This window comes from Eulemur rufifrons, chromosome 16, assembly GCF_041146395.1.
Source record: "Eulemur rufifrons isolate Redbay chromosome 16, OSU_ERuf_1, whole genome shotgun sequence".
Taxonomy (NCBI): Eukaryota; Metazoa; Chordata; class Mammalia; order Primates; family Lemuridae; genus Eulemur; species Eulemur rufifrons.
In genome coordinates, this window is record NC_090998.1 from 83,210,443 (window position 1) to 83,231,728 (window position 21,286).

Sequence of the window (21,286 nt, forward strand, 5' to 3'; positions counted from 1 at the left end):
TCCATTTGCTGAGATAATATAATTTTTTTTTTCTTTCTCAGAAAAGTGCACAGAGATCTTGGTGTGACTTATCTCAGCACAAAACACTCTGAATTTGTTCATCTTTTTGTTATCCAAAAGAAAAGGAAACAAATCATCAGTTGGGAGACTTGAAGCCAGTGAAAGGGAAATTGACGAAGGCCTTCTTGGGAAAGTGTTTAGAGGAGGGGGCCGGGGGCTGGTATCCAAGTCAGGCCTGCAGTCCTGTGAATTTGCCATTTCATGATTCATTTCTAAAGGCACCATTTTGTTGTCACACTTACAAAATCTTGTGATGGGAACTGCTTGATATATAAGAGATGATGCAAAAAACTTTTATTATCTCGTATTACCCTGCACCAGGGTTTCTCAATCTCAGCACTGTGACATTTGGGGCTGGATAATTCTTTGTGGCTGGGGGCTGGGAAGGGAGGGGGCTGTCCTGTGTATTATGGGATGTTTAGCAGCACCCTTGCCTCTACCTAGATGCTAGTAGCACCTCCCTAGTGTGACAACCAGAAATCTCTCCAGATATTGCCACATGTCCCCTGGGTGACAAAATCACCCCTAGTTGAGAATCGCTGACCTACACAAACTTAAATTTGTTCATAGAGAGACTTGCTGAATGACTTTTAAAAAAAGACATGGATTCTATTCCTAAATATGACTCTGACTCGTACAAATGAGTCAACTCTTCTCAGGCTTCCAGTTTCCTGGTCTTAAGGTAAGGAGTTGAGCTGAGTGACCTCTTTCAGCACTGACATTTCGGGATCCCACAGGTCAGAAGCTGTTTCGTGGGACCTCTGTCTAGAATATTATTTGAAGGAAAGCAAGATATGGGGGGGTGGGCAGATTTGAAGTGAGGGCCACACCACGCACGCAGGCAATAAAGCACTGTTCTGTGGAATGTGTGTATGGAGTGGGAAACAGGCCTTGTTGGCTGGAATTGGGGGGAAGGAAGAAACCGTTGAGAGGTGGGGAACTCTCTGGAGGAGCCCACTGCAAGAGAACCTTAAACTTGAAGCCTGTGGTTGGGAGTTTATATTTCTTTGGCATCCAGCCCAGTTCCTGGCATCTGGTAGTCAATTACCCAGGCAGCAGCATTTGAAGAGAATCTAAGAGAATGTGGAAGGCCCTTGTTAGCACAGAGGGACAGCGGAGTGGGGTGGGAAGGACAGGGCCCCACCAATAGCCTGCCTGGTTTCAAATCTCAGTTCTACCATGGACTGGCTGTGTGATCTTGGGCAAGTTTCTTAGCCTCTCTGTGCTGTAGTTTCCTCTTCTGAAAAATAAATATAAAATTTATAAGGTTAAAGTAAGTATTGGGTAAGATCATATGTGTGTGTGTGTATATATATATATGGATGTATTTGTATTTATATATTATACATATGTATATACGCATTCATATATAGGTAGGTATGGGCAATATTTATATATATAAGTATATATTATATACATATATAATTATAATAGTTCCTGATACATAAAAAATACTATATGTGTTTGCTATAATTATTATTTGAGAACCAATAAGCTGTTTTGAGTACAGAAGCACTCAAGAATGTCTAACACACTGCTTTACATATAAGTGAACCAGAATGAATTAATAAAGATTTCTTAAAATATTATCTCCTGAATATTCACCTCTGATACTAGAATATATCACATTTTATCCTTCCCTAGTCCAGGGTCCAATCACAAATGTCTCCAGGGCCAGGCAGGAAACACAAATGAGTAGACCCAGCTGGACGTAAGACAACAGGGAGAACTGCACAAGTGTGTGCTCCACATAAAAGTTTTATGATTCAAACTCTTTTGAAACACTGTGTGGGCACACAGCAAGCCCCAGAGTTTGCCCTCTGCACCCAGACCAAGCACCTCTCCCCCCTTCCTTCCCTCCCCTCTTGACCCTTCAACCTTCCCTCTTCCTTAAGTTCTCTTCCAGTCAGACCTCCTTGCTTCACAACAAGAACAGAATGTGGCTTTCTTTGCGGCTCTTTACAAATTGCTGGGCTGCTTTTAACTAAAAGTTCAAAACAGTAAATCTTAGTCTTGTCCCGCCCAGGCTGGCCTCATTCAGGTGCGCAGCAAACTGGGAAGTCAGAGCTGGAGCATCCCTCAGAGTCCTGCCAGGCAGCCTAAGGTGGAACCACAGGCACACTCGGGGCACATTGTCCTGCTTTTGTCCCTGTGAGCCATGATTGCATCACCACACTCTTGGAACTGAAACCCCTCCTCTCCTAGATACTCTGTGTCTGCAGACTCTAGCATTCTTATCTAAAGCCCCAGAAATTAGAAAATTGGTGAAAGCAGCCAGATCTGGCCCTTTAAATTCCGGGAAAGACATGTTTCCATTCTGACCTACTAGACTAGCATAATGGACAGTGTCTTAGTCTGTTTTCTGTTGCTATAACAGAATAGCACAAATTGGGTAATTTAAAAAGAAAGGAGATTTATTCAGCTCATGGTGCTAGAGCCTGGGAAGTCCAAGAGCATGGCGCCAGAATCTGGTGAAGGTCAGCCCATGGTGGACGGGCAAGCAAGCATGCAAGACAGACAGAGAATGGCAGCCGAACTTATCCTCTTGTCAGGAGCTCACTCCCGCAATAACAGCATTAATCCATTCATGAGAGCCCTTGTGGCCCAGTCACCTCCCGAAGGTCCCACCTCCCAACACCGCCACAATGGCAATTAAATTTCAACATGAATTTTGGTGGGAACATTCAAACCACAGCAGACAGTTATTTGCTTAGTTCATGTATTAGATAGATGACAAGCTGCTGTGACAGGGTGACTCCAGGGTACAGTGGCTTAACTAAGACAGACGTTATTTCCCTCTCATGTAATAGATCGGCCATTGCAGGCTGTGGGGTAACTGCCAGACAGGATCTTTTGAAAACCCAAGTTGCTTCCATCTTGTTACTCTGCGATTTTTTTAGAGCAGGGGTCAGCAAACTATAGGCACTGAACCACCTCATTTTTTTTAAATAAATTTTTATTGGAACACAGCCACACATATTTGCTTGTTGTCTATGGCTGTTTTCAAGCTCAAACAGCAGAGTTGGGTAGTCATGACACACATCATCTGGCCTATGAGCTTAAAATATAGGCTGTCTTGCATTTTAAGAAAAACTCTGCCCTAGAGCATTGGGTTCACCTGCATGGTCAGAACTAGGATGTTGACAAATCTACTTGTCAGCTAGGGAAGGGGACAAAGGGAAAGCCAGGGCCAGGACCTTCCTTTTAACCAAATGCCATAGGCAATGGTGTCCTGGTAAATGTTTAACAGCCAGCTGTCCCAGGAGGGCACCTGGCACTGTGGTTTGTAGTGTTTGCCAATGACCATGATGTAAATATTCCCACTATGGCTGATTTCAAGTTAGCAGTGAGATGTCACTGAACACGGAGTAGGGATGATGCACACAATTGACTTTGAAGAGCCAGTAAGATCCAGCTCCAGCACAATATTGGATGCAGAGGTTTTGTGCGTCACTTCTGCTCATGTTTTATTGGTGAGAACTTAATCGCATGGCTGTAGCTAGTCACACAGAGTCTGGAAAATGGAGTCCCTAGCTGGGTGGCCACGTGCCCAACCAAAACTCAGTGAGGCCAGGCAATTCTATATTACCATAAGGAGGAAGTGGAAATGGATTCTGGGGACAGTTAGCATTTGTGGCCACACATTCTTTCCCAGGTGATCCTTTTGGCCACAGCAATAAGAGGAGAACAAAAGCCAAGAAGCTAAAATGTTAGGATGGAGTAAGTGAAAAAAAGCTATTGCACAGTTAAAAATGGTATATGAGGCTGGTCCAAATCCCAGCACTTTGGGAGGCCAAGGTGGGAAGATCATCTGAGGCCAAGAGTTTGAGACCAGCCTAAGCAACATAGTAAGACCCCATCTCTATAAAAAATTTTAAAATTAGCTGGCATGGTGGGCACACCTGTAATCTGAGCTACTCAGGAGGCTGAGGCAGGAAGGATTGCTCGAGCCCAGACATTTGAGGTTGCAATGAGCCATGATCACACCACTGCACTCCAGCCTGAGCAACAGAGCAAGACCCTGTCTCTTAAAAAAAAAAAAAAAGAAAGAAAGAAAGAAAGAAAGAACGAAAGAAAGAAAGAAAGAAAAAGGTACATGAGCACTAGAAAACTTGTGAAAAACTCAGGGAATGTCCATGCTTGAAGGCACCCAAGAGCTTGACTAGCCCAACATCCCATCCATGTCTTACAGGTAAGAAAACTAAGACTGTTAGAAGAAATGTGATTTGTCCAAGGTCACACAGCTAATAGGTGATACAGCCATGACCCACCTGGGCCCTTACCCTGGCTCTGTTCCTGCCTTAGCAGTTGCCTTCAGAACTGTTCTCTAGGGCCTGGGTGTCATTCTCTGGCTACATCTGGACATGGCCTCAGAATCCTCCTCAACACCATACTCCAATCAGGCATTACAATGCATCAGAGTTGACACACGAGACAAACCCTGCTTGCCATCCTTGGGTTGGGTGTTCACAGCCACAGGAGATTCCCCAGAGATCCTGAAGAGTGGTGGGGTGTTGACTGCCTGGGACATTTTTCCTGCGTTTCAGATGGCTGACCTAGGTCCACGCCATCTAGATATTCATAGTCTATGTCAGTATTACACAATCCCTAGGTGCGTGTCCACATTCAGCAGTGCCCCATCATAGCAAAAACAGATCCGTGAGCACGCTCTCACTTCTGGCAGAAATCTTAACTCCTGGGTGCTGTTCTCCCCATTTTATAGATGAGGAAGTGCCAGCACGATGGGATAACTTGCCCGAGGTCCTACAGCAAGGACATGTGCTGCGTCAGCGCACACTGCAGCTCCAGCAGTTTCCCTGCCGCCCTTCGCTGAGTGCCCAGACCAAAGAAATCAGCGTTACTGTCCACTCCTGGATAGCATCAGTCCCTGTTTGTGCCCACAGAGAAATCTGAAAGGCTGGCGACTTGGCCCTTAATTACTATTTTGCATTAGTGTTGCACTCTCATTTTTCTCGCCCGCTACATTCATTTTCAATTATGTCATTACCTGTGTAACCAAACAGCTCGCTCAATATCCTTCTCCGTGACAGACTGTGAGGGCGGGGCCCTGACCCCCTGCCTGGCCAGTGCTGGTGCTCAATAACTATGTGCATATGAATTATTACTAAGTGTCCACTAAAAATAATAATAAAAGCAAAAAAAAAGCACGTATGAGTGAATGAATGATGGCACTTCCTTTAGACTCTGAGCTTCCCCAGGGCAGACATCCCAGCCTGTTGGCCTCTCTGTGTCCCGCGGGTGTGGCAGAGCCGTATTCAGTATTGGCGGATTCTGTGGGTTGTGCTGGGACAGGGTGTGGGCCGTCACCCACCAACACAAATCTTACTGAAGCCTGGACTTTGGAATGTGACAGGGCTGGGTTGACATGGACATATAAGGAGCCAAGTGGCATTAGGGACATATATGTGACTCCTCTGCGTCTCTGTTTCCTCCTCTGTAACACGGGGATATGAAAACTTGCCTTTGGGGCTTCCTGTGAGGGTTTAAGCAGGATGCACACGTGGGCCCAGGAGTCAGACTGCCGGGGTTGAATGCCAGCTCTTCACCTGCAGGCCGTGTGACCTCGAGCAAGTGATACACGTAACCAAGGTGCTTCAGCTTTTTTCCGTCTGTAAAATGAGGATAACAGTTCCCAGTTTATGAGGTTATTTTGAAGATTTAAGCGAGCTGTTATGCGTGAAATGCTTAACAAATGAAAAGCTATCTATAAATGCCAGTTAATATTATTATTATATTAACTACAGTGAGTTAGGGAAGCTGTTTGTAAATGTTTATTGTGCCTTTGATCATTCTTATTATCTCTGCTTTCTTCCAAGGCAACTAATCTGACTGCTGGTCTTGGGGGGCCCTATTATAACCCGAATCGAGGGTCACAGGGCCCAAGCAGCAGGGTGGGGCCGCCCCTCTCAGATTCATCCCCACAGCACCCCGCACCCCGTAGTAGGCGTCAGGCACCTTCCGCATGAGCAGGGAGCGTGTCCTCCCCGACACAGCTCCCAGGCAGGCCCATGCTACTGCCTCTGACAGGCGCCGTGGACGTTTCTCCGCCACGGACTGCCAGCCTGCAGGTGAGACCCAGGTGAACGCGAACAGAAGCACATGGGCAGGGAATGGAGAAGCCACGGAGCAGCAACAGGGCAGCACAGGGCTCTCACCAGACCCAGCGAGCGAGAGGCTGCGGTGAGGGCTGGGCTCAGAGGGGCCCGGCTCCAAAACAATTGCAAAAGGCCTTGGCAGCAAGGAAAGACCTGCCCTGGGCTCGGAGGATTGTGTGGTTGAGTGGAGAGGGGCTTCCAGATGGCCCGATTAAATCCCTGGAGAGAAGACTTAGATTACAAAATCATAGCATTGAGTATGCATTCCACGTATTGGACAATTATCATCGTCACACACTGTGCTGAGTGATTTAAAAGTATTAGGTCTTTTAAACCTCATTACAGATGTAGGCAGTGAGTACTATTGTCATCGTCCCTGTTTTGCGGAGGAGGAAACTGAGGCTTAGAAGTTTCCCCTGCCCAAGGGTAACTTAGAAGTTACCTGCCCAAGATCCCCCAGCAAGTAAGCAGCAGAGCTGGGATGTGAACTCTGGCCTTAGGCAGTAGCTCTGCTGCCTCCCTGAGGGCACAGGCTTGGTGTCAGACACTCACACCTGAGCCTCAGTTTCCTTGCCAATAGAATGGGAATAACAATAATAATGATGATCTCCTCCCAGGGGAGGATCAGTTGAAGTGGTGGAAATTGAGCGCTTAGCCCAGTGCCTGGCGCTTGATAAGCATGCAAAAAAGGGCGGCTTTGGTGTTATTGATCATGGTTGTGGGGGCTGTTTGGGCCTTTTGGGGTATAGACTCCAGAGTCATGGCATGAGGAATCCCGTTGGAAACCTGTGCTTCCAAACCCCGGCAGCCCAGTGTGTGGCAGCACGTCACCAAGAACGGGGCCACACAGGGTGACTAATGGGACAGACTCTTTAGCCAAACTACTGGGTTCAAATCCTGACTCCTGCTTCGCTGTGTGACAATGAGCAAGCTAATGAACCTTGCTGTGCCCCATTTTCCTTATCCATAAAATAGATTAAAAATACTAATGCCTCCTTCAAAGGGTTATCATGAGAATTGAACAACTTAGTGTTTCTAAAAAGTTTGTAATAGGTCTGGTACATCGTAAGCACTATGTAAGTATTTGTTAAGTAAAGCATGTTAAGTAAGGTTAGGGTCCCTATTTTACATATGAGAAAAGGAAATGAAATTAAGTTACCTGTGTGGGGTTACCCCATTAGTGAGGGGCACAGCCAAGAGATGAACCAGGCAGTGTGGCTTCCAAGCCCACACTGTCCTCCGGAATGGGCTTACCAGACTTACGCTGGAGTGAAAACTTCAGGGAACCTGGGAGCCGCTAGTTGGCTCCTTCCTAGCACCCATGGGGGTCAGGGTTGGCCCTGGGAGCAGGGAGAACGGAGGGGCAGGAGTCTGGTTGGGCAGGCTCACAGCACCCTAAGGGGCTCTGAACTGTTCCAGAAACTGTGCTTTCATCCGGCACTGACTCCCTCCCCGCCCTCTGCCATCACAATTTGCCTGCAAAACTGCTGGACAGGGACGGCAGCCTCTCTGGGGGCCGGGGTTTCCCCACTGGGGAACGGATTGCCTTGATTCTCATGGTATTTGTTAGATACGGTGTCTAATTTGAGACCTAAGAAGCACTTGGACTATAATGTACTTTAGTTTCCATGTCTCTGTATTTGCCTCTTCCAAATACAGTATATTCTTTCCAAAGCCTGCACTTTGCTTTGTAATTTATAATAATGAGCATGATAGATTTATAACATTTAATGAGAGCTGTATACTCTTGTAAGCATCATCCATGAATTATCTCATTTAATCCGCACCCAAAACCCTGTGAGGAAGGTATCAGAAGCTCATTTTACAGATAAGAAAACCAAACCATAACATGTTTAAGTAACTGGCCCCAAGATCACAGAGATGCTAAGCAGCAGAGCTCGGATTTGAAGCCAGGTAGTGAGATGCCAGAGGTCATTCTCATAACTTCTGTGCAGCTGTAAAAAATCATAAATGTATAAAGGTGTCTGAGGCCTTGCCAGCTTGCATTTGGCACTCTCAGTGCGTCCAGGGAGCCGCAGAATGCGTTAACCTCTGCTTCAGCGCCACCTCCCTCCCAGGGGAGAAAAAGCAAGGCAGTCACTTGCCACCCTCAGGCCTGCAGGCCCCCTGGAAGACATCTTTCTGAAGTCACATCCCTGAAGTGGTGGAAGACACTGAGCCAGTGCCTCGTGGGGCTGGGGCACTTGAGAAATCAGAGAAATTGACCACCTAGGCAGCAGACGTCGTCCTTAAATGGGTTAGGTTTTTTATTGCAACATGGGAAGCCACTCGAAGGGAAAACCACAAAGTTGGTTGCCTTCTAGTGAAGCCCCAGGCGACTGGCTTAATAGATTTCTGTATAAATAAGTCAGGCACTTAGGAGGGCACACTTATTTGTCCAGGCCACAGGGGGACCTGTTGGTTTACAGCGGTAGTGATCCTTCAGGGACGTTTCAGAAAGAGTAAATGAAGTTCTGAGCCATGTTTACAGGAATGCTGCAGGAATGGTTTTTAGTTTTGTTTTGTTTTGCAAGAGCTAAAATTTTCTAACCAAGTTGAACTGAAAGCCATGTTTTCAAGACTTATAGAAAATGTTTCTTAGGTAAGAAACATATGAGTTTACTTGCTTGACTTAGCTGGTAAAATTCAATAACCAGAACCATGATTTACTTTGGATAACCAAGGGATTCTTGATAAACGTGTGCTTTCGGGGCCTGCTTTCAAGAATGAATGGTGCCAAGACCACACAATGGGGAAAGGACAGTCTCTTCAGTGAAGAATGTTGGAAAACTGGATATCCACATGCAGAAGAATGAAATTAGACCCTATCTCACCCACAAACACAACTCAACTCAAAATGGATTGAAGACTTAAATGTAAGACCTGAAACTATAAAACTACTAGAAGAAAACATAGGGGGGAAATTTCCACAACATTGGTCTGGGCAAGGATTATTTTGACTGTGACGCCAAAAGCACAGGTAACAAAAACAAAAATAGACAAACCAATGGGATTGCATCAAATTAAAAAGCTTCTTCACAGCAAACGAAACAACCAACAGAGTGAAGAGACAACCTACAGAATGAAAGAAAGTATTTGTAAACCATACATCTGATGGGAAGTTAATATCCAAAATATATAAGGAACTCAAACAACTCAATAGCAAGAAAACAAATAACCCGATTTAAAAATGAGCAAAGGACCTAAATAGATATTTCTCCAGAGAAGACATACAAGTGGCCAAGAGGTATATGAGAAGATGTTCAATATCACTAATCATCAGGAAATGCAGATTAAAACCACAAAGAAATATCACTTCACACCTGTTACTGTTATCAAAAAGCCAAAAGAAGTGTTGGCAAGGAAGAAAAGGGAATCTTTGTACACTGCTAGTGGGAATGTAAATTAGAGCAGCCATTTTGGAAAACAGTATGGAGGTTCCTTAAAAAATTAAAAATAGAACTACCATGTGATCCAGTAATCCCACTACTGGGTATATATCCAAAGGAAAGGAAATCAGTATGTCAAAGAGATCACTGCACTCCCGTGTTTATTGCATCTCTATTCACAATAGCCAAGATATGGAAACAACCTAACTTCCCATCAACAGATGAATGGTTAAGAAAATGTGGTGTACTCTATATACACAGTGGAATAATATTCAGCCTTTAAAAAAGAAGGAAGTCCTGTCATTTGTGACAAAGTGGATGAACCCGGAGGACATTATAAGTGAAATAAGCCGGGCAGATACCACATGATCTCACTTATATGTGGGATCTAAAAAAGTTTAACTCATAGAAGCAGAGAGTACAGTGGTGGTTACCAGGGGCTGAAGGGACAGAGGGGAATTGGGCAGATGTCAGTCAAGTGATGCAGATTTTCAATTAAAGAGGAATAAGTTTAAGAGACCTATTGTACAACACGGTAACTATGGCCAATAACAATGTATTACATACTTGAAAATTGCTAGTAGATTTTGAGTTCTCACCACAAATAAATATGTGAGGTAATGCATATGCTCATTAGCTTGATTTAGCCATACCACAACGTAGACATATTTCAAGACATTATGTTGTACACCATAAGTATAATATAATGGTCAATTAAAATTTAAGTAACTTTTTAAAAAGAATGAATCATAGATTATGCATGTCTCCCCACACATCAGGCACCATTGGGGACAACAGAGAACAAAGACCAAAGTGGCCCTGCCCCTAGGAGGCTGACATGCTAGTGGGGAAAAAAAAAAAAACTCACATGATGTTCTAACTTACACTTGAAGGATGAGAAGGAGCCAGGCCTGCCAAAAGAGCCAGGGGAAGGGGCACTCCAGGGAGAGGGAACTGCGGGAGCAAAGTCCTCGAAGTAGAAAAGACCTTGCTTGTTGAAGGGAGAGAAGAAAGAGGAGAGTTGCTGGTGCAGAGTGAAGGAGGAAAGGAATTGGTGGCGGGGCGGCGCCCAGTGCCTGCAGAGCCCAGTAGGCCGTGGATTTTAAAATCCAGCCCAGTAGAGCTGGATTTTATCCTCAATACACTGGAAAGCATCGGAGGGCTTTAAGGAGAGGCTTAGCATGGTCCTATTTATGTCTTAAGCTCGTTCTGACCTTGTAGAAGAGGCTGGTTTGGATGGGGAGAATGAAAGCAGGAAAACCAGTACGGAGGCTACTGCACTGATGTAACTATGCAAGACGCAGATGCTGCTGGTGGAATCCAGGTAGGGGCAGCAGAGGTGGAGGAAAGTGGGTGGATTTGGATCTGGGTGGCAAAATCACCAGCTGATGGATGGACATGGGCGTGAGAAAAGGTTCTGGCCTTAGCAGCTGGGTAGGCAGTGGTGCCAGTTACCGAGATGGGATGGCTGAGGGACAGGTTTGAAGGGTGGGGGGTGGATGTGTTAATAAAAAGTGCCATTTTGGACCTGCTAAATTCGAGGGTCTGAGAGTCATTCGAGAGATGAGCTCAAGCAGGCAGTTGTTTGTGTGGACACATGGGGTGGTGGAGAGAGCCAGGTCCCACTGCGGGGGGGTGGGGGGCGCAGCTTGGAGGTCAGGTCACCCCGGTCAGCTCCTGGCTCACCACTTACGAGCTCTGTGACTTGGGCAGGTCCCTCACCTTGGTTTCCTCATCTGTGGAGTCGGGCTTCTAATAGCTCTGCATCAGGACTCTTGATGATTGTATGAGTTAATACATGGAAAGAGCTTAGATTTCAATAGTAAGTATTCAGTAAATGTCAGCTTCCTGTAATAACAATTATCATCATGATCATCTCAGCTACAGTAATTTTCTTGCCATTTGTCTCTTTCTAATTAAAATCAAGGACCTAGGTTGCTGGTAAACACTTGTGATGTTCTTGGAATCATCCATTAATGAGTCTGTGAGCTCTGTGTACACGGCATCTATCTCCCTTCTCCAGTAGCCCCCTAGTGTGGGGCCCCGCACACAGTAGGTGCTCAGTAACGTTTATCTAGTCACATGGAATTTAGCTTGACTATAGAAAAAAAAAATGCTTATTTGAATGAGTCCATCAAGCATGGAGTCTATAAGAAGGGACTTAGACACATAGAAGAGGAAACTGCAATGGGTGTTTTTCTGTGACGGTGATAATTTACAGCATCTTTGCTCCCAAGAAGGGAGCTCTTGATTTCACAAAGCAGCCTCTTCCAGAACTGGATAGTGGTCTGTTAGAAGAAATGTTTTTTCCTGCACTGAGTCAAATCTGATGCTCTCCAAGATTTGCACACTCGTCCCTTGGACGAAGCCTGTGGTCACACCAAGGGTCTCCCCTCTTCCCTCTGGACATAGATGCTGTTTATATTTTGAAGAGACTTATGGTTTCTCCTTGTGTTTTTTTTTTTTTTTTCCTGGGCCCTTGGTAGATAGCTCTACCCTTTTGCAGAAAAAGACAAGACACCAGTTAAATTTCAATTTCAGATAAACAATGAATAATGTTTTAGTATAAGTATATCCCGTGCAATATTTCTAAAGTATTTGTATTTGCTAAGTCAGGCAACCCTAGCTCCGGGAGAGCCAAGTTCAAAGCTCCCACGAGCTGGGCCAAAAGCCCCAGGGCACAGCCCCACTCCGTGCCCTCTGGGATGCTGATGCCATGTCTGAAGCCAGGCCCGCAGGCCGCCCGACCTCCCCCACCACCGGGGTAGCCCTCGGACTTCCCCAAGAGTCTTCCCGCAGTGCTGGAGTGGCCTCGACTCCCCCACCTGCCATGAAAAAAGGTCTTAATCCTGGAGTCTAGGTCCTGGCCAGCTGTGGGCCCCTAAACACCTTTCATTGTCCCTCCCAGGGCTCTCATACCAATAGGCCTCTGGAGGCCTGGCCCGACGCTTAGCTTCTGCGGCGGGTGTGCGGACCGGACTCCGTCCCAGCACCAGGCTCGCATCTGCGGTCCTCGGAGTCCATCCGCACTGCACCAGCTCCCCCTGGTGGGCAGATGCAAGCTCCTCTAGTATCCAGCGCCCTGGCATCTACCACCCAGTTGCTGCTCCAGGGTGGTCTTCAGGCCCAGGCTCCTCTGCCCAGCAGAGATGAATGACATGTCAGGAACCCAACAACACCCCGTCCACTTCCCGAGGCTCTGTTCATGGTTCACCCCTCAGCGGCCTCCCCCACGTCCTAGCCTTCCTGGTAAACACGAGTCTCAGTGCTGTAAACATTCTGAAGCCACAGCACCTCCCGTGTCCTCCAAGGGTGACAAAGAAGGGAGTTGCCTCACAGACTTGGCCCCTCTTTTGTCACGGAGTGGGTCAGTTAGAGGCAGGAGCAGAACCAGAAATTCTGCACACCTGGCCCCTTTCCTCAGTTCCCGCCCCCTGTGTTGGCGAGCAGAGCGGGTAGGAAGGGCCCGGGGCAGCGCTGACGCCAGCTGGCACGAGTGGCTCACCAGCCCCTGGGCAAGGGCACCTGCACGTGGAGAAGGCAGACTCCACACCCTCTGCTCCATCCTAGCAACTACCGCCTTGACTCGGCCCCTGTCCCTTCACGCTTTGGCAGAGGCTGCTTCTGTCTGCTCAGCTGGTTCACTCAGCGCTGACAGTCTCCCCACCTCTAGGCTTGGCTTCCCTCAAAACATCCTCCGCCCTCCCCTGGGGTTGCCACCCAACCGTATCACTCCCCTGCTGGCTGTTAAGGATAAAGTCTTAAGTCAAAGGTCCTCTGTGACCTAGCCCCTGACTGCCCCACCACCCTCAGCTTCAGACACCCTCTGCCTAGAAGTTTATGCCCCAGAAACACCGAAACCTCCATAGTTACCCTCATTCAGCCTGCCGTGTCTCGCCTCCATGCTTTTGCTCATACTGGCCCTGCTCAAAGTTCTTCTGCCTTCTTTTCTCCTATTTCCCAATTTAAGACAGCTCAGCAGTGCTGTCACCTTCCCCAGGAGGCCCTGCTGGATGCCCTGGGCTGTGCTTGGTGCAGCTTTCTTGTACTGCCACGGCGCCTGTGTTCTGCAGTAGCGCACGTCTCTTATCCCTCGATCCGTGCGTTTGCCACACTGAGAAACAACCCGCGCCTGCATCTCTTACCTGCCGGGCAGGGCTCTCCCAGGGCAGGGACGGTGACATGTTTACCTTTATGTTTTCAGCACCTAGAGCAGAGCTTGGTGCAAACAGGTGCTCGATAAATGCTTAATGATTTGATTTAATAATTAATTGATTGTGAGAAGGAGGTAACATCGTTTACAAGCAGAGTTTGTATCACCTTCTCAGTTCTGCTACTTCTCTTCACTCTTACCCTAACCTCTTTCTCCCTGCACCTGGCTGGCTAGACGACAGCATTCGGTGCACCTTGCCTTTTACACTCTCGTTTCATCTCTCTGGTTCTCTGTCTTGCTTCTGTTTTCAGTGTGGAGAATCCACCCATTGTGTATTCATTCACACCTCCACGTGCTGTGCGCTGTCTGGCCCTGGGAAGGAGAGACCCACCGGACATGGGTCTTGCTCTCAGAAGTCCCCAGCATAAAGTGGGCGGGCAGACAAGTAAACAGGCAGACAGTGGGTGCTGAGACTGGGGGACAGAGTGACACAGTAGATTCGCAGGCCAGCTTTCCACACAGAACACCTTGGTTCAAATCCCAGCTCCACTGCTTTCAGACTGTGTGGCCTTGGGCAAGTCCCTTGCTTGTGTCTGTTTCCCCCAGTTTGGGGTTGTGTGGGGATTCACATAAAGAGTTTAGCAGAGTGCCTCGCCCACAGTAAACATTCAGTAAATATTAGCCTTTAGGATACTCAGCTCAGTGTGCTCTGGGAGCACAGAGGAGACAATTCAGACCCGCAGCAGTTACAAAGGACAAAGGATCAAGGGACATCAGGAGGCAATCGTTTTAATTGCAGCCTGGGAACAGCAGTTGCAAAGCTCCGCGGTGCTTCCTAAGGAGTTTGCTCCTGCGGCCCTCAGGGACCGGTCTCTGGGGAGGCCGCTGCACCCACGTGACGATCTCCCCCTTCCCTAGGGCCGACGACTGCTTCTGCGCCTCTCGCAAGCTGGACGCAGTGGCCATCGAAGCCAAGTTTAAGCAGGACCTGGGCTTCCGGATGCTGAACTGCGGGCGGACCGACCTGGTGAAGCAGGCGGTGTCCCTGCTGGGGCCCGACGGCATCAACACCATGAGCGAACAGGTACAGGGTCCGAGGGTCTGAGCAGGCGCCCGGTGCCCCGCGCGCACCACCCTCTGGCGAGACCGCGACGGCTGGTGATCCCAGCAGGCGCTGGGCACACGCGCCCCCTGCTGGCCGCTTGGGTTGCTTGCTTTTTGATTTTGAAGTTTTTAAAATATAAAAATACTCTCATTCGTCTTTATAGAAGTAGCACATGATCATTGCAGCTGAAATGAAAAAGAGAGAAAAATAGACCTATTCCAGAAAGGAAATAATGCCATCACCCATGGAACCATCATTTATATTTAGTATGTGTCCCTCACGTCCTTCTTCCAGCATGGTTAAAATTAGTTCCCTGCCTGTGCACAGGACAAGTCCAGGCAAATTCCACCACACTGTCGGGGTATGTTCAAGGTGCGCAGAAGTCATTCTGGGGACCCTGGGAGGCACCTCAGAGATAGGCAGCCATGCCCCCAAACTCCTGCAACTGAGGTACAGTGAGGGATGCTTGTGTCCAGCAGCCAAGGGGATGTCTTGTGTGGGTGAACAGTCACAGACACAGAAAACAAGCAGCAGCTTTAAAAGTGAGTCCCACGTGGAACATCACAAAGGACAAATGGGGCTGCTTCCCCCATGGGCAGCTCATGCAGCAAGTTCCAGAGAGGGGACAGAAGGACCATTTAATTACAGCTAATAATTTTCTTGAGTAACACCAAGGAGCCCTCTAAAACACACACACACTTACATTATTTTTAAAATCGCAGGGATATCTTGCTTTTTCCATATCTTATATTAAAGGTACTTTATAATGTTGCATGTTCTTTTTTCTTTTTAAGAGACAGGGTCTCACTATGTTGTCCAGGCTGGCCTTGAACTCCTGGGCTCAAGCAGTCCTCCTACCTCGGCCTCCCTAGTAGCTGGGATTATAGGCACAAATCTCTGCACCCTGCCTTACTTTTTAAAAATCACTTTTAATGGCTATATAAAATGATCATATTGGCCGGGCGCGGTGGCTCACGCCTGTAATCCTAGCACTCTGGGAGGCCGAGGCGGGTGGATCGCTCGAGGTCAGGAGTTCAAGACCAGCCTGAACAAGAGTGAGACCCCGTCGCTACTAAAAATAGAAAGAAATTATATGGACAACTAAAATATATATATACAAAAATTAGCCGGGCATGGTGGCGCATGCCTGTAGTCCTAGCTACTCGGGAGGCTGAGGCAGTAGGATTGCTTAAGCCCAGGAGTTTGAGGTTGCTGTGAGCTAGACTGACGCCACGGCACTCACTCTAGCCCGGGCAACAGAGTGAGACTCTGTCTCAAAAAAATGATCATATTGTTTATTCATTAACCATGCCTTTGTTGTTAGAGATTTAGGTTGTTTCTAATTACTTTATAAATGATGGGCTAAATATACAACTCCTTGTTCAAATCTCTGATTATTTCATTAGGGAAAATTTTTTAAATGGAAATAGTGGCTCAAACCCATCAGCCTTTCTTAAGGTTCTCAATCTTAAATTACTTTCCCACAACCTTTGGTTCCTTTTACACACCCTCCAGCTATATATGTGTTCCCTATTAATCTTCTGCATATCTTTTGCCTGTTTTTCATTGGAACTTTACTGGATTTTTTTCTTTATTTAGAAAAACTCTTTATATATTTGGCACATAATTTTTTGTTACAATGAGACAAATGTGTCTCAATTTATTGTTTACCTTTTAATTTTGTTTCTAATGTTTTCCATTATATATCCTTAATGCTGTAATGATTTTCCTCTGTTGTTTCATCCATTAAATCTATGCCTAGAAGCAGACCCAGAGACCAGCTAGATATCTTTTATGGTTGTAATTTGTCCTATGTATCTCTAATCCAACTAGAAATCATTTTAGTCTATGGCGTGAGATAAGGCTCTAACTTGGATGTTTTCCCAAATAACCACCTTCACAACACTGTTTATTGAACATCCGTGCGTTCCTCCTGTTGGTTGGGTGCTTGGTTTGTAATAAGCAGGCGTGGTGGGCAGCTTTCCTAAGGCCATTTCTCATTCGCTTGCCTTTTCCTTGTAAATGATAATGTCAAACCCGTCAGTGACGGGTGATGCCACATGCTCAGAGTCATCCAATTTCCCTTGACGCTGACCAGCAGCTTATATAGAGCAAAGATGACACCTGTTATATTGTGAAAGAGAAAATGTCAAAAAAACAGTGTTTACCAATGAGACAGCTTAGGGCTGATATTCCAGAATCAATCTAGCAAGTTCCTAAGGGCCATAAGTTAAAATCAACCACTTGTTTTAGCAAACACTCTTAGGTCTGTTGCACCCTAAGACAGACAAACAAGTGAAAATTCTCTGATTTAGGCCAAGATAAATGCTGGAAAGACAATGGAAGCTCCCTTCTTGCCACCGTTTTGGTTTCCAAAATGCGGAGGGTGCGACGTTCTGAGTCACAGGGCTGCACGTGTATGTTTGGCATGCTGGATTTTGAGCACACGCGTAGCCTGCTAAACTCAAGTGAGAGCTGCCATTTGTTATCGTTGTAAACGTTCTCCATTCTCTGGTTTCTAACTCACCACAGGGCATGACCCCCCTGATGTACGCCTGCGTCCGCGGGGACGAGGCGATGGTTCAGATGCTGCTGGATGCCGGAGCTGACCTGAATGTGGAGGTGAGGGTGCACAGGCCTGCAGCAGGCGGGCGAGAGGGGGGCGTTTTCTCCCGAGAGCCACCTCAGGGACCTCAGGTCAACAAACAGATCATTCCTCCGCCCTTTCAAACGCTGTGGCCCTAGTGAGACCACCTGACAGATTCTGTCCATCCCCCGGCCCCAGCCCAGCCAGACGCCAAGGAAGCGCTTGCACGTGTGTTTTGTTTAAACACAACCAACACAGCTGCAAGGAGCACCAGCTTTTCCTTGCATCAGCCCCGAGTCTCTGATTCCAGCTGCCGCGCCATTCCTCCTGGGACGGGGCAGAAAGAGCTCCCTGAGCCAGCAGCCCTTTCCCTCTGCCCGACACAAAGCAGAGGAAATGCTGGCCCAGTCCCCTGAGCTGAGGTTTCCCTCCCCTGATCCTCCACCTCCCCCACCAAATCCTGACGGGCTCACCTTGTTGGCTCAGGTGACAGATCTCAAAGCTTCCCCGAGGCAGTATGGTATAGTGGAAAGTGCATACCCCCACCCCAACCTCTCCTCCCCGCCTCCCTGCCCTTGCAGCGGCTTTAGAGTTTGACAGACTCGGGTTCAAGTGCTGAAACCATCGCTGTCATAGCGACTTGCTTTTGTGCTTGGGCAAGTGGTTGAAGCTTCCTGTCCCCACCTACAAAATGGGAGAACAGTCACATCCACCTCAGACAGCTGCTGGAAGGAATGAAGAGTGAACCCAGCGTGGGTTTGGGACTCAGTTCATCTCAGCCCCTCTGCTCACACCCCAAGTCTCATAATAGTTGAAATCCCACTTTTTTTTACCCTGTTCTATGCTATTTGAAGACCTTCTCTCCCTGGCAGCCAGATACTGGCAGCCTTCAGCAGAAAGATTGACATGCTGCAGTCGTAACTCAGCAACCCTGGGAAACCTTTTTAGTTCAAAATTAGATGCCCATGCAGTCTTTGTACTGTGTTGTTTTTTTAATTAATGAGTTTTATAGTCATCTGAGGAAATCAGACAATAGACATAGTTTTGGATCCAGAAGTATTTTGGATCTTATAACTTTCAAACATATGGGGACTTTTCCCCTTTCTGTGAACCCCTAAGCACCTTGCAGACCCCTGCAAGGGCTCCTCAGGGTGGGGTGCTGGGGTTCTCTGCTCCTTCTCTCTAGCCCACCCCGTGATCTCAGCTCAGGGCCTTCCCCCAGCGGGTGCTTAGTGAGCTGAACTGCTCTGAGGAAAGCAGGCATGGAGGTTATGTGGCCCCAGGAGTGTTTGGGAGAAGAGCCATGGGGAGTGCTAACCTTGCAAGACCTCGGCCGTTGGCTGCCCTGCCTCCTCTCTCTTTACCTGGGGTGCTTTGAGGCCCCCATCCTGAAAGACCAGCCTTAGACTGCTCACTCGTGCTGTGTCCAGGGAGAGCTTCATGCCACGTGTCAGTATCGCGAGGGTTCTTGTCAACCAGGAGGTCGGCAGAAGAGTAAAATGAGAACGGTGTGGGGTGAGCTGTGAGCAGATGTTGAAGTTCCTCTATCAGATGAGTGATGGGCTCCCCTGGCTTCAAAGCTCCAAGCAGACTGCCCCTTGCCTGGGGTTCGCCGCCACTGAGAACCTCTCTTAAAAAGTGGGTGGTGTAGTAGTGGCATCTCGCACTCTCTGACATCCTGTAGCTCTCAGAACCACCCACCACCTTCCCCTAAGCAGAGAGAGGAAAGAGACAGGCAGGGGAGCTGGCTCATTGTAACCATTACAGCCTCCAGGGCACCTTGGAGGCCATCTGAAGTCACCCATTAATTTCTTTCAAAGGAGAAGCAAAGGAGTCCTTATTATGCACAGAGAATGCAAAGTCACGGAGAAATGTTCTCACTGCCCCAGGGAGTAAAATCTCCAAAACATAACATGATCTTCTGATGGTTTTTGGAGGATTGGTTCAGTCTCTGTTCTTACAAACACAAGCAGGGTAGATGCCTAGTTCTGGTGAGAGCTGTTTGGGGCATCCAGCAAGGGAAAATCCCTACCCTGTATCAAAAACATTTCTCAAGGCATCTTCCAGAATGTCTTTGTACATCTAGAGCCCTTGCGCCCAGCCACAGATAGGTCCGATTTGCTAGCCTAAGAATTGTGAAGGTCACATTTTGAAAATAACCTCAATTTGTTTATAGGTTGTCAGTACTCCTCATAAATATCCATCCGTCCACCCTGAGACCCGCCATTGGACGGCTCTGACTTTTGCTGTGTTGCATGGACATATTCCTGTAGTTCAGGTATTAACGAATTTCCCTATCCACATCTGACCTTTAATTTTACCTCTTCCATAACCAAAATCTATACCTCTCCCAGCATGCATATTCCCTAAGAGATTCATATTGGTTAATTGCAATGAAATGTAGCCTATTTGTATCATACAAATAAAAAATATTATATGTAATAATCTATGTGGCCCAGCTTTAACCAATATGAAATTACCATGTACCCACATTCAGCCTCACACACGCAGTGGCAAACCTACAAAGTTCTTCCTGGTTGCTCCGGGGTGGGGCTTCAGCCATTTTGGTGGATTTGTTCATTCTGCTTGTCATAACATGAACGAAAGACTTGGCTGGTGTTGATACCTTGGAACCTCCACTAAGGTGTAACCTGGTGTTTGTGTAGAATCCAGCCAGTGGGAGGAAGCATCCAAGTCACCAAGGGTCGAGAGTAGAGCCTTAGCTATGTGTCTTCTGAAACAGCTCCAAGTGCGGTGACACGTCCCCATTAGAGGTCCTTTGGGTGTATAAAATGTGTATCACTTGCACTTTTTCTGGCTGTTGTAGAGTTGATGTTCAGTGAACAGCCATCTAGTACATTTTAGATCTTAATCTCGATCTTTACTCCATCAGAAAAGAGAGACCAGCATCCAGGCTCTTGACCACACCTGGCCCCGCCGTAGTGGGGGCTGAGCTTTGGGTACGTCAGGAGCTCACCTCCTTTGGTGTGGTCCACGCCTCTTGATTCTATGCAGAACAGGGAACAGGGTTGCAGGGACAGATCAGCAATGTCGGAATTTCACAGGAATGGTTTGTTGTTTCCTGGGTCATGATAATTTTTCGGACAAAACCCCAAGTCATGTTTCAGGAGGCTGAGAAGGTGACAAGTCACACTGAGAGCTGGCTTCTGCCTATAGAACAGCATGCCCAGTCCACTCCTCGTAGAGGAATCTAAGAAAGAAGGGGTTTGATGGTGGTCTGGTGGACACAGATGTCATCCCCCAACATGCAAAGGCATCCCTGGCCTTTAATTCAGGACTGGGAACAGCGGGCAGCCAGGCACAGCCACACAGCGGCCAGGGTCGAGGAATGCCAGTTGGCAGCTCCCGCCAGGCTGTGCCCTTGGGCAGCCTTAGGCAGGTAGTAAAGATGGCTGATTTTTCTTCCTATTTTATGTCAGTGATGCTGACAACACATCCAGTGTGAGTGAGACCCAGCATGGACAGAATCTCTGCCACTTTAAAAAGCCCAGATGTCTTAGGGAATGCACAGAATAAAGTCATATGAAGCAAACTTCCGGAAGTTCACTCTGCCACTCCATTAACTGATCCTGATGGACAGAAAACTTAGCATTGACTAAACTGTCCTCAGAGCCACCCAGGGTGTTCCAGCAGGAATTCTTGTCCTGGTTGGCCCAGGAGGCCCCCAAAGTCCTTCAGGTCTCTTGAGAGTCTGTGGTTCTAAGAGACCACGCTGATGCCCTCCGAGGCTTTGTGCAGCCGGCCCAAGAAGGGAGTCTTCCAGCATTCTGGTGCCAAGGACTTCTAGCTCAGTGCTTCTGGAAACTCTAATGCACGTGTAAATCCCCTGGAGATCTTGTTGCAATGCAGACTCAC

General features: G+C 47.5%; 1 protein-coding gene across 3 annotated transcripts in view; it reads left to right on the forward strand.

Annotated features, from left to right (window-relative positions):
• Window positions 1-21,286, forward strand: part of ABTB3 (ankyrin repeat and BTB domain containing 3) — a 288,577-nt gene that overhangs the window by 238,433 nt on the left and 28,858 nt on the right. For all 3 annotated transcript variants that reach the window (XM_069490381.1, XM_069490382.1, XM_069490384.1), the window contains 3 exons: window positions 14,637-14,802; window positions 17,356-17,445; window positions 19,587-19,688. In XM_069490381.1, the coding sequence (XP_069346482.1) occupies window positions 14,637-14,802; window positions 17,356-17,445; window positions 19,587-19,688 (358 nt within the window). The remainder of the gene's footprint in view (window positions 1-14,636; window positions 14,803-17,355; window positions 17,446-19,586; window positions 19,689-21,286) is intronic.